This window comes from Centroberyx gerrardi, chromosome 15, assembly GCF_048128805.1.
Source record: "Centroberyx gerrardi isolate f3 chromosome 15, fCenGer3.hap1.cur.20231027, whole genome shotgun sequence".
In the NCBI taxonomy this organism is placed as follows: domain Eukaryota; kingdom Metazoa; phylum Chordata; class Actinopteri; order Beryciformes; family Berycidae; genus Centroberyx; species Centroberyx gerrardi.
Genome location: NC_136011.1, coordinates 19,728,315 through 19,741,772, shown reverse-complemented (window position 1 = coordinate 19,741,772; position 13,458 = coordinate 19,728,315). Strand labels below are relative to the sequence as shown.

Sequence of the window (13,458 nt, the reverse complement as noted above, 5' to 3'; positions counted from 1 at the left end):
CATCGGATTAAAAACTGTTTGTTTGTAACAGTATAATACCGCTGTTGTTGTGTGAAAACCTCACATCTCCAATTTTTTTGTGATTTTCATGTTTAACTTCAATTGAAGGATGACATGGTTCGCTATGGGTTGAGAAAGTTCTACAACACCTTGAGCTTATGAAACTTTTTCAAAATCCGTTGGATGAACTCAATCTTAAAAACGTAGTTACTGTAAAGTTGACATTTGGGAGACACAACAGAGACGATGTGATTCCACTGAATCACATTCGACCATTTTTGATTCATTCTCTAGACCTGCTGTGTTAATCTGATCTGAACTGGGTTATACTGGAAAGAATACATACAAGCCTACACAAATTACATTATTAAATAGTCTATTTAAACATGCACTGTTGGAATGTAGCATATTTGGCAGAGATGGCTTTCATAGGAAAAAAAAAGATTTATTCTAGACTTTAAGTACATTGTAGTCCAACGAAGTGGTGATATTGATTCATTCTTTGAGCTTGATGCATATATTCAGTTTAACACCTTAATTGTCCTTTTTTCCAATGTAAGACCAAGCTCTCGTCTGTTCTCCAATATTCTCCAATATAGCATTTGTTTTAGAGTTGCCGAAAAAAGCTAATCTCATGTGTCATCTCAATAAAGCTAAATATTGTGGTCAATACACAAAATTAATTGCAATGGTCCAGTAGAGGGACAGAAGGGAAGGAACCATGATTAAATTGTAAATTGTGTTGAGTGTTTGAATATTAGGAAGGATTGCTCCGTGGTCGAGCTGTTGCCTAATGTACACAAAGTAACAGTACCAAGGGCAACCGTACAGTGCTCCGGTTTCAGGAAACAATTTAGAGACTAGGAAGGCTCTTTGAACACAGCAAACCCAAGAGCTGGAAAGATGTGTGTGGAAGAGAGAGCGAGTTCTCAAAGAGTTCTGAAGTAAGAGAGTTGGTGACTTCAAAATGATGAATGTTTTAATTTCAACTTTTGTTCTGCCCTTTGAACATTTTTATTCAGAGGAGAATCCAGCGACAACTGTGAGTATTTATGCTACCCAAAAATAAATTGCAATAAAACTGCGTCAAGAAAAATCGAACGTTGTATCTCATTCTTTATGGTTTGCCTCATATGGTACTTAGTCATAGAGCTACTTCTGTTTGCCCCAAGGTGTACACTGAGAAACGGGGTCGATGTACCAATATGTTGCTTCACTGCTCAGACCAGGTCAAGGGCTTTCTTATTATCCTAATTTTCTGTTTTGGCCCTGAGCAGCTAAAGACTACATGCAGTTGCCTGGCCATATTCCCTCAAATACACCCACACACACATGTGTGTGTGTGCGTGTGTGTGTGTGTGTGTGTGTGTGTATGTGTGTGTGTGTGTGTGTGTGTGTGTCTGCATGCATGCGTGAGCCAGTCTGCCAATCTATGCCCCTGTGTACTGTCTATTCTCAGCACTAAAGCACTGGGGCACTAGATGACTCATCAAACCTCCAGAGATACAACAGGAGAAAATGTGAACACACACACACACACACACGTATGCCCGCACACACGTACACACTCACGCATGCACATACACACTCTCTTTTGTCATCTCCTAAACTTAACAGAGGAGCTCCCGTTGTGGATGCAGAAACAGACTCTGCCGTAGCGGTTTTGCCTAACCTCTCTTTAACAATGCAGCGTGACTTGGCACATGCTGGGCTGCTGCTCCTTCTGTGGCTGCTGGGATCGGTGCGCTTAGTGCGAGCCCTCTGCTGCACATCACCTTTGATTTTAGAGCAACACCTGCCTCCAATTTCATATCCTCTAAACCCCAGGAAACAGCGAGACAAGTGTGCTTGTTATGTTTTGTCGTGCTTTAGATCAGCAGCGGAGAATGGAGCCTACCTTGAAGCATTTGGAATGAAGCCTGAAAATGTTGAGTGCATGTGCAGGTGTTGAAAGTACAGGTTGTTCACTTAAAGACTTGATGAAATGCTCTGGGAATAAAGTACTGTATAACTTAGCACCTGCCTGAAGTGTTATTCTCTCTCCCTCTCTCTCTCTCTCTCTTTCCCTGGCTCCTTCTCTCTCCTCCTCCAGATATCCGGGGTCTGCAGACCTTCATGGACCAGGGGTCTCGGCTGGGACTGGACGTTTCCCTGCAGAGGGTGGACCGGAACGTCAGCCGCGTCTTCACCGACCTCTTCAACACGATGCGCACCGAGGAGCTCAACCGGTACCGGGACACCCTGCGGCGGGCCGTGCTGCTCATGAGCCCTCGGGGAGCGCAGGTGTTCATCCACCAGGTAAGCTGGGTCGCTGACACTTTACTTCATGGCAAGGGTAGAAGTAACTAATTACAATTACTCTTGTTATTGTAATTGAGTAGCTTTTTATGAAGCTGGCTAGTTGTAAACTGGCCAAATGTGGAGCCATTCGCTGTGAACAGTCAGTTTTTTATCCAATTAACATAATCTAGTTTGAACTCTGTCCTTGCACCCTTTGTGAATTGCATGGAAAAGAAAAGACAACAATGTTCTCTTTTGTAAAAAGTTACTCGGTAACTTTTACTGTGAGTAAATTTTAAATGAGCTACTTTTTATTTTTACTCAAGTAGATTTTTACACCAGTAATTTTACCTCTATTTGAATAAAATATCAGCAAAGTAACAGTACTTCTTCCATTCCTGCTTCACTGAAGGACCCATAACACAAGCAGTGATGCAGTCAAAAGTCAAGCACAGTAAACAAGCATTCACTCAGTAAAGATGATGACCCATGCACTGAACCACATATGGCTGAGGACTCCTAATGTGAGAGTTGAACAAACATTGCATTGATTTCACTAGCGAATGAAAAAAATAACAAAATAATAGTAAAATAGCATATAAACTGCTCAGTTTTGATTAGGGGCCACTGAGAGTACATCAGTGACCCTCTCTTGTTAAAGAGTGATGAAACAGGAAGTAACTGCCTGATGGCGCCCGTGTGGGATTGTGCCAAAAGCCAAAGCAGTGGGCAGAGATTAGATAGAGGTAAAGGCTTGATGGACGAGTGTTAAGGTAACGAATTATACCCCTAGAACCACATTTCAGGTATCGACTTTTTCATCGCTTACATCTAATATTAAAAATATGTCTTCGTAGAGCAGAAACATTATTTTTACAGTGCAACATTCATTCAGTCTTCACTGCACATCCAATGCAGGGAGTTTGTTTGCTACACTGACCGGCAGCACTCTGCACATATACAGAATCCCAGAATACAACTGGCTACTCTGAGAATGTACGTCTTTCTGAGCTCATAGAGTACTATTCTAACTTGGTAGCCGCTAACTCCTCCTCCATTTGCTCCTTCAACACAATGCTTGCTATTTATAGTACAAGGCAGCTGGGGAACTTAATGCATTCAACTGTCCACTGTAGCCCCCGATGATTACTCACAGCCATTCCTCTCTCACCTCACCTTGCTTGGTTTCAAATCAGCTTCCTCCTCCCCAACACAATACATAATAGATGAACCACCATGGCCATAAATGTCCTAAATAACAGTGAGTCAGCTAACGAACTGATTCATGTGTTGTGATTATGATCAACAGTGTTACCTACATTCTCTTCATGCCGTGCTCTGGCATGATTGAAGCACACACTTCAGTGGCATTGGCGCTATTGAAGACAATGAAAAACATGACTAATTGCAATATAAAAGATAGCTGAGTGGCTTTTTCTGTGTGAAAATGTGTTAAAATGAAGGTTTTACTATTGTTGGCTTCAAATACTATAAGCCTAAGAGTTGTTACTACTAGTAGATTTTGCTTACATTCCATTAACACATTTAATTTAAAAGTAACAGACCATGACTTTTCTATGTTGCAGTATCTTATTGCTTACTCTTACTACTACTCTACTTATTGTTTTGTTAAATTGAAGGCTTATTCATACTGTATCTCAAGCCCAGCCCAGAAAATACAGAATGTGCACATACAATATGCAATGTAATGTCAAGAATGTAAAGAATGCGATCAGGATAAACGTCTTCCATTACGAAAATATATCTTGAACATAAATTTCTCGCTTAGAAAGACATTAGTGTTTCATAATGATTTGTATACTGTGCATTCTTATGTGTGGATGTTCTAGTATTTTATATCACATATTTATGAAATGCAGTGTAGTGCAGTGTCCTTTGACTGCTACCTACACAAAAATCTTTCTTCTAAAAGTCTACTTTTAAGGAACAATTGGTTTATTGAGCCCCATTTTTGTTTTGTTTTTTTCCTTTTACTATGCACTGTCAGTGCTTTTGCTCGGTCGCAGCACCATGAGAAGGTGTTTTCTCATGGGGGAGAACCTTTCATGTCACTTGCCATGAAAGAAAGATAAACCGAAGCTTTGAAATATGAGCTTTCTTCAGGACACCAAAAGTTGACTTATTCATTACTGACTCACTTGAGGGAGATGAGCCTTACTGATGGAGTATAGAGGGGGGGGGGAACTAAAAAATGATGCTATTTATTGAAATGCTATTCCAAAGGAGTTTAAAAAAAGAATATGTCTATATTTCCATTTTTATTGCATCTAAAGATCACTCGAGGATAAGAAGGCATCTTACTTTGAGGCAAGTGACAGCTATGTAATCTTGTCCTTAAGCTGTGTAGCTTGGCTGTCTTGGAATCACATGACACCAAAGCAAGATGCGAGATATGTTCAGATGTTTCAGAAAGGTTTTACTCTTGATGGATTGCAGTTCATCTCTGTGGGTCCTCAGTGTTCAGCCCTGACTCATTTAAATCTTTGGATCTATGGAAATTAAATACTGTAGAAGGAGACCTTAACTAACAGCAAGACAAAAACCTTACTTGTTAATTATTCTAAAACTGAAACAAACTCATAGACAAATAAATCAATGCACAGGTTGTGAATACACCAAGGCTTTCAAGTTTCATTAATGACATGCCGCTTTGATCTTCCCCTGTACTCCCATGAATTCTGTTACAGTTCTCTCTCTCACACACAAACACACACACACACACACACTGCCAAAGAGGTGCACAGATCTTTTCTTCTCACAAGATTGCATTTAATCGTGCCAATTATATTCTTTATCATCCCTTATACAATTAACAGGAGGTGTCTGGGGGACTAAGAAATAAGCACAGCTTCAAATTCAGCACAGTTCCCTAATGCTCCTGTGACTTTGTTAATATATTAAACGTGGTGAAGATTTGTTAATTCATCAAAGCTTCATTAATACCTTGGTAACTATCGTCACAGAGACTACCCACAACCCACCAGAGAGACTGTGGTACTGTGGTAAACGTAAATATGCTAATATCTAAATGGAGAGTGATGATGATGCACTGGAGAATTACACATGAACACTTTCAGGTTGAGGGAAAAAAATGTGACAAAGTTGCCATGGTGACTAGAAGTCCACAGTATGCTGGATCACAAATCCATCGCCCTCGACAAATCTTTTTTCATGACGGTAATGGAAATTTAAAGAAATTCGGTTTATTAGTGGGATTAATGGTGTTAGTCATCTTGTCCATTTGTGCAAGACATGAATAAATATATTCATAGTGGTGCTAATACTTTAGTATTGTAAGTGAAGCTGTGTGAAGTTGATAAGCTGTAGCAGAGTGTGGGTGCTGGTGCTGTTTATCACAGAAGCCTGCTCTCCTTAAATGTTGTTCTTTTCTTAATTCCTCTATGTGTGTTACTGTCCATTCACATCCATTATTTTCTAGTCTTCTGTTCTGTCCTGCTCTGCTCCATTCTCACTCATTCATCTCATCTGCCCGCTTAATTCCTTTCAAGATAAAGGGGGGCTGGAGCATATCCCAGCATGCATTGGGCAGACAGCAGGGAGACACCTTGGACAGGTCACCAGTCAATCAGAGGGCTAACACAGATAGACAGACACCCACATTCATGTCTGTGGGTAATTTAGAGTCTCCAATACACCTGCCTTGTCTTTGTCTTTGGAATGTGGGAGGAACATGCAAACTGCACACAGAAAGGACCGAGGTGAGGAACTGAACGGCCCTTCTATTCTATTCTATTCTATTCTATTCTATTCTATTCTATTCTATTCTATTCTGCTGTGAAATTGTATAAGGCACTCTCACTGTGGTCTTGTTAGCTGACCAAAGTTGACCTATAGTTTCAGGATGTGCCTGCTGTTCCTGCTACAATTGAATTTCCCTGAATTTCCCCAAGGGGATCAATAAAGTGCTATCTTATCTTATCTTATCTTATCTTATCTTATCTTATCTTATCATATCTTACAAGGCCATTCGTCTTCGAGCATCAATTGCTACATCAGCTATCAGACATATGGAGACATGCAGGAGCCATGTCTTGTCATGTATCTGTCATGTACGTAACTGACCACTAAATAGATCACAGGTCTCTCTCAGTAACATCACTGACTGTGTTCATGTTGTTCCTCTCCAGTGATGCATCATTAAATGAATTGATCAGATCGACTTCTGTCTGTTCCTGTGGGCCGGTGTCAATATCACTGTACAACACTGCTTCACTTCCCTAACATGAGTGTCAGTTGCCTCTCCCTTGTACGGTCTCAGGCCGCAGTCACTTCTCATCCTTTGAACAAGATGCATAGGTCATTGACGGAGTCCGTGCTTTTATGCTGCAATTTCTGGGCTCTTGTATGCTCCGAAACCAGACAGTTGCCATCTCCTCTCTGTCTCAGTTTTGCCATGAGAGGATGTAGCAACTCCTGTCAGCTCAGTGCCTCCTCATTCTTCACACCCAACCACTCTGTTTCCTCCATGATGGGGAGCTTCACATGAGTCATTTAAAGGGCAATAAAGTGAAATTTCAGCTTTCATGCATCCTATTTCTATGTCATTGAATGGGTTGTATTAGTGAACATTTGCTAATTCACTCATATAAAATTATGCCCATTTGGATGCAAAAACTTGAAACATTTTATGAGTTCCCAAAGTCACTCTCCTATTAATTGTCAATGGAGCAGCTCCAGGCTGTATATCTTGAAGACACCCAAATTAGTGTTTTGGCTCTCCAGTTTCTGGCTTTGGGAGATAGTCATTCATTTTCACCAAAATTGATTAAAATGCTTTAAGCCATAGGAATAATTGTACTGAATGTGAATTCTGAAAATGAATGGTATTCCTTTCAAAAAAAGGAAGTCTAAAACTTACAAGTTAACTTCAAACATATAAGTGAGAAAGCACATGTGTTTCCAGGGATCCAGTGATAGACCAGTCGTTTTGCTCTGTATGGTTTAGAAGTTATTACAAGCCTAATAACTAATAAGAAGTCAGTTTTCCTATATAGGATATGTCATACAAAGGTGTCATTTTTTTACACTCTCAGTCCCCATTGCTTCACCTCTCGGTGCTCCTGGGACAGTCGTTGGTGTTAGGGGAAACAGAATGTAGGGTGTCGGACGGCGTGCCAGCTCGGCAGGCCAGTTGATGGATGGAACTGAGTGGCCGGGTGAGGTCCACCTCCTGTGTAGCTGCTACACCAAGCCAGCAGAGTGACAAGCACTGCTGCTGGGTGCCAGGGAACGTGAGAGGGGCAAGGAGATGCAGTGAGGGGTGGCGGGAGAGTAGAAGAGAGAAGAAGAAATAGAGAGAGTGAAAGAAAGAAAGAAAGTAAGAGAGCTAGAGAGGGAGGAAGAGAAATGAAGGAGAGGGGGCAAGAGAAGTAGGGAGGAAGGACGAAAGATGACAAAGAGAGGGAGACAGAGAGAGGGAAAGACAGCAAAGAGATGGGGCTACTCCAACAAAAGAAAGTGCAGGCTGCTCTAACAAGCAGTAAATCTGTGTGAAACAATAAGTGGTTGGATCTAAGGGGAGGGATAGCAGTGAAGAGGAGAAAAAGGAGATGAGTGCTGAGAAATTGGAGCCAAAGCCTGGTACCTGAGGGACACTAGTTGCTTAAAAAGGGAGGATTTCCTAACCAGTGGAAAGGGCTGGACACTGTTAAGAGATTCCATTTTGGCATGGGATATGGACAGTTGTAAGCTTTGAATTCATGGAGGCATTCGCAGTGTTTTAATCTGAGCCCTCTGAAACTGTGAATCCTACACAGGTTGCACATCTGACTTGGAAAACAGTTCAAAACTTTTTCAAAGGTTTATCATGAATTTCTGCCATAATTACAGTGTACAAAATGAATTGAGCTAAAAGGAGAGGCAATATGTTTTCCTGACATTTAACAAACACTAGATTGTACCTTCTCTGTTATTAAACTTATAACCACCTCTAGAACTAACTAACTGCAAAATGATCTGACGTTGTTGTATAAAGCTGACATATAGCACAGACACAGAAGCTTATAATAACCGGTTTGGTAAAACGGTATGAATCATTTTCATGAACACACACTGTTCTTCACGTTGTTTTCCTCCGATTCTTCTAAGAAATGGAATATGACATTCAGCAGCCAGCCTTGGCTCAGAATCCCCTGCTTATTTTGGAGTTATTTTTATTCAGGAGTGGAAAAATGTCAGAACTGGTGATTTCACTATGGTGCATAGGGGATATAGTATACACTACCTGTCTTTGAGAGAAAATATCAACTTTGTCACCAAACCTCAGATTGAAATGCAAATCTTTTGAATTTGTCACTATATGATCAAAATAAGGCTCTATATTTTTTTTATTATATTGGGTTTATCGTACTGAATAAAAGCACATTTTAAAGCAGGCAGGCTCTGTAGAATCTGAGACTGTCAGTGGCCCTGAGAAGAGCCGGAAGATTCAAGACATGGAGGCAATAAATCGCCTCCAATCTAGATGACCTTGACTGGCCAGACTGGTGCTAGTGGATTACTGTACTGTGCCGTGTAGTTTCCTAATGCCCTGTGATAAATTGTAGCTGGTGCTTTTCAATATCTTGCTTTACTTTGGGTGGGTGAAACGTTATAAACAATACTAATAAAAAAAAAAAATCTTAGCCTGCCTGGGTACAGTCTGTCTCTGCCACCTGACACATTCTGTTCAACACTACAGTATTTATCAGATTATTTGAAGTCGTTATTATTAAATCACTAACAATAGGATGTTCAACCTCAATAGGAAGAGGGGCCGACAAGTGAAGCAAATATAGCTGTTTGTGTACACTCAGTCAGGGTCTTTGCTATTCAGCAGAATTGTGGAATGAAACATACTTTTATGTGCTTGCCCTTCCGCAGCATAATGTCAGCTAGAGTTCCACAGTGGTGAAATTGAATGCTGGCTTTGCTTCAATAAATAATTCCTGCCATCTTTCCATATTGTCCACTCACTTTTCAAACGTCCTCTCCTGTGACCAGACATTCCTATTCCTACAGCCTTACCAAGCAGTGGTTTGGCTCTCCCACTGTCCAGGAGAAAACGCCTCACAGCACAAAAGCACAGAAGGGCCTTCAGAACGTGTGTGTGCACTCATTTGACTGCATGGCAGACGAGGTTCCGGCATTGGAAACAGATTCACTTGTCAAGACGCAAGACCGTGTGACTCGCTGATTAAAAACGGACCCTGCTGACACTTGAGTGTGAGATGTAATAAACACATTTGCCCTTGCTTGGAATTGTGTTTTGATGCCAAGGACTCTTCCGTCTGAGTGTCACAAGCGTTTGTGTACTGTGATTTAAAAGCGGCTCGAGCTGACGTGCTATTATGGGGTGCTTTGGAGACAGACAGTGGCGATAGCTTTTCTTGCTGGGGGGATTCGGCGCCATTGACATGACAGCCCGCGGGGCCACAACACACACACACACACACACACAAACACACACACACACACACACACCCATAACGTGTATGCATGACTGCCAGTCTCACATGCACTTCAAGCGCATCATCTTGACATGAAAGCCATAGATGCCTCTTGACAGTTAGCTCTCAATAAAATGTCTGTGTCCTTCGAAATTGTTTCGTCAAAGTCAGTGAGTCACAGGTGGAAAACAGTAGGGGTGAAAAACGAGTATTTGAAAATGATGTCCTCTTACGTTTTAGGGCGCCAGAGTGCGCACCATTTTTAGCTGTTGACGCTCCAAAAAACCACTGCAGACTTATGTGATGGACAAAAATGTGGCACGATTTTGAGCGAAATGTAATGAGTCATTCTCTACCCTATTTTCAAACCAAGTTTTGTTCCTCCTTATTATCTGCAGTACTTCAAGTTGTTGTCAAGCAGGGGAGCAGGTCTAAAGCCATTTCGCAGCTCCTGTATCTCTCAGCAGTAACAGCTAATATCCCCTGTGTCTAGACTGTCTTCATTTCCTGTCCCCAAGACTTTTTCTGTTGCTTACTGTTTTTTTTTTCTCACTTTTACCCTCTGTTTATTGTTGCTCCACTTTCTGACAGTATATTATAGTTTTATGGATGGCGCGAAGCTTAATATGATGTGATATAATGTGATCAGAAACAATAATACTCAATCATTATATCCCTCTGAAATTTGGCTTGCAATGCATCCTAGCTCTCAAGGACAGCAGACGGTTGACTCAAATCCCCAGTACAGCATTAAATTTACACGATTCTAAGCCATGAGGGAAAAAATATGCCGGTGCATCTCTCTGTTGGATTGCTCTTTCAGACCTTGGAAAACCACTGGAGGTGTGTGATTTATAGATACATTTAGCACTTCATATGTCTCTTAAAGTTTTCCACCTGGCTCTGTTTGTCTGTTTGTTTTTGGAGTTTTTTTTTCTCACATTTGTTTGGCTTGTGTCTTGGCACCTGGACTTCCCGTCTCTCTGAGAAGGAAAAGGGCTGCCGTGACCTGGAAGTGTTTATCCCAGCATGACTCATTACCCCGACACAGAGAGCATGGTGTTGGTGCAGGGGAGCGTAGTGCTGGCACCAACTGCATCCTCTGTGCGCACACAGCAACTCACACACACACACAAACACACACACACACACACACAGGTATATGCAAGGATGCCCACACACGTGCACACATACACTGCCCCACCCCTTATTCCTTCCCCAGATCCATCACTGCCAGTCCTGTCTACACCCCCTCCCTTAGTGCTAATGAGTGAGGCCAGGTGTAATTAAACAGCTCCAGAAGTATTTCTCAGCCTGAAATTTTTTTTAAACGCAACGGAAAAACACACTTGCAGCCACCCAGAAGATTCAATTAGACAGGCGCAGAATGCTAATGAAGGCCCACAGTGTTTTATTGCTTGGGTGGCGTCATTTGGAAGGGGAGGTGGGGAGAGTCTTCATTTTTGGAGGTGACAAACAAAGCAGCACTTCGAGGTTAGCCAGCACTTTGCAGGGGAGAGTGCAAGTAAAACGAGGACACAACAATAGCATGAGTGCATGTATCAAGATTATCCCCGCTCTTTATAAACAGAAAATGATTACAGTATGGGAATTAAATCACTTTTACTGATGGCAATATAGATCATTTGCAACAAACATTCACTTTGGCTGATGAGCAAGATAACGCCATTGATAATCCGTTCCAAAGACATTTTTCATTTGTGCTATGCTATGTGCTACAGCTTGATCTTGATGGTTTCCCATATAGAGGAAAATACATCCATCCAACACACCAGCAAGCTTAAAGTTTGCCCAGATACAGTGAAATAATAATAACAAAAATAATAGCCTTTATTTGTATAGCACCTTTCATACACAACATGCAGCTCAAAGTGCTTTACATCAATACATGGCAGATGAAAAAAACAGATAAAAAGATAAAATATGTATAAAAGAACAAGTAAAATGCATTGCATTAAAAGAATCAAATCTAAGCTAAGGTGAAAAGATAAAAATAGAAATAAATTCTTAATCCATAATGACAACACACACACATACACACACACACACACACACACACACACACACACACACACACACACACACACACACACACACACGCACACACACACACAATATGGCTTTATGTTTAAATATCAACTAGTCCACCAATGTATGTCAGGACACAGGTTTGATTGAGTCATCAGAGGACTGTAGCCTCAGTGATCAGCCGTGTGAGGCCAGAGGTGAGGAGGTGCTGGGAGTTTATCTCTCTTGCTGTCCCGTGGCACTGCTCCCTCTGGGCTTAGCGCTCCACCCCTGCCCCCCTGTCCTCTCCCCCTGACCCTCACTGCTGCTCTTCTATTCCATTTCCCTCACAATAACAGCATGACAAATTGAGCCTGCCAGAAAACGATCTATCATTGTCCTACATCTCATCCTCCTCTGCCCTCTGTTCTTTCCCTCTCCCTCTCTCTCTCTCTCTCTCTCTCTCTCTCTCTCTCTCTCTCTCTCTCTCTCCCCTTCTCTCCCTGTTACAGGACATTCCCTCTTTCTCTCTGTGTATTTTTCTCATCTTAATGGTTTCATGTCTTTCTCCACACGGGCACTTTATCTTTCTGCCCTTGCCTCCCCCCCCCCATAACCTCATCTCCTTGTGTCTGTTCTCTTATTGCACTGTACACTTTTGTCTTCATCTCCATCTCTCTTTCTCTCTCTCCCTCTCTCTCACTTCCTCTCTCTTTCTCTCTCTCTCCCTCTCTCTCTCTGCATTCTCTCACGGTTTGTTTTCAGCTTGTTTACCCATGTTTCTCTATATTTTTATTCTCTCTATATTTGTTCTGTCATCTTTCCATTTGCCTTACAGATACATACATTATGTTATAGTTCCCTACTTCTTATGACACCATCAGTTGTCTGTGCCCTCCTGCAATGCATTTTGTAACATGAGAATGGTCATCATAATGCGTAGTGGACTTAAACATGTCGTCTAAGAGTGTTAGTGTCGTTTTGTAGCCATTGTAAAAACCATTTCAAATAATTCCCAATCCCTACCCTTGCTTGGAGCAAAACAATTTACTTGGCTGTGACTAAATTCAGCAACTTCATGACAGTTTTCTCTACAATAAACCGAATGTTATCACCATAGAGCATGGAGAAAGTATAGAGTATAGAGAGAAAACAACATTATTACCTTTCGTGATGAGTAAATCCTACAATTTGACAAGTAAATAATAGATAGCTCCTTCTGTCTCATTTATGCATAAGTGGAGGTTGTCCATAATCAATTAATTGTACCTGCAGGGGGCTTCTGGGAAACTCAGCAATATTCGGTGGCAGTGAGTTTAAAATATTCAGGATGGGTTTGCTTATGCGTACAGTAGATAACCCCGAACAGCACAGCACTTTGTAACAAAGTAGTTTACTCCAAAAAAATCTAAATGAAACCACCTCCTCAGGTGCATATTTCACAGGAGGGCGGAATAATCAAGAGAAATGGTTGTATATCCAAACTGTGGTATTAAAACTGAAACCAGGGCAGTTGGCAAGCTCTTTACTTGATGGATTGTTATTACTTGCAGAAGAATGAATCATCTGCTGAGTTAAAGAGCTTTTCATAAATAATTTGCCTTTTCATAAGTAATATTGGAGAATTAAAACTGTGGTGTATTTGAGGTGGCAGCTTATCTCTTTACATTAATCATTGTCA

General features: G+C 41.3%; 1 protein-coding gene across 3 annotated transcripts in view; it reads left to right on the top strand.

The window, feature by feature from the left end:
• The window catches only part of grid1a (glutamate receptor, ionotropic, delta 1a), a 221,218-nt gene that overhangs the window by 148,160 nt on the left and 59,600 nt on the right, over positions 1-13,458 (top strand). For all 3 annotated transcript variants that reach the window (XM_078288763.1, XM_078288762.1, XM_078288761.1), the window contains one exon: positions 2,093-2,298. In XM_078288763.1, the coding sequence (XP_078144889.1) occupies positions 2,093-2,298 (206 nt within the window). The remainder of the gene's footprint in view (positions 1-2,092; positions 2,299-13,458) is intronic.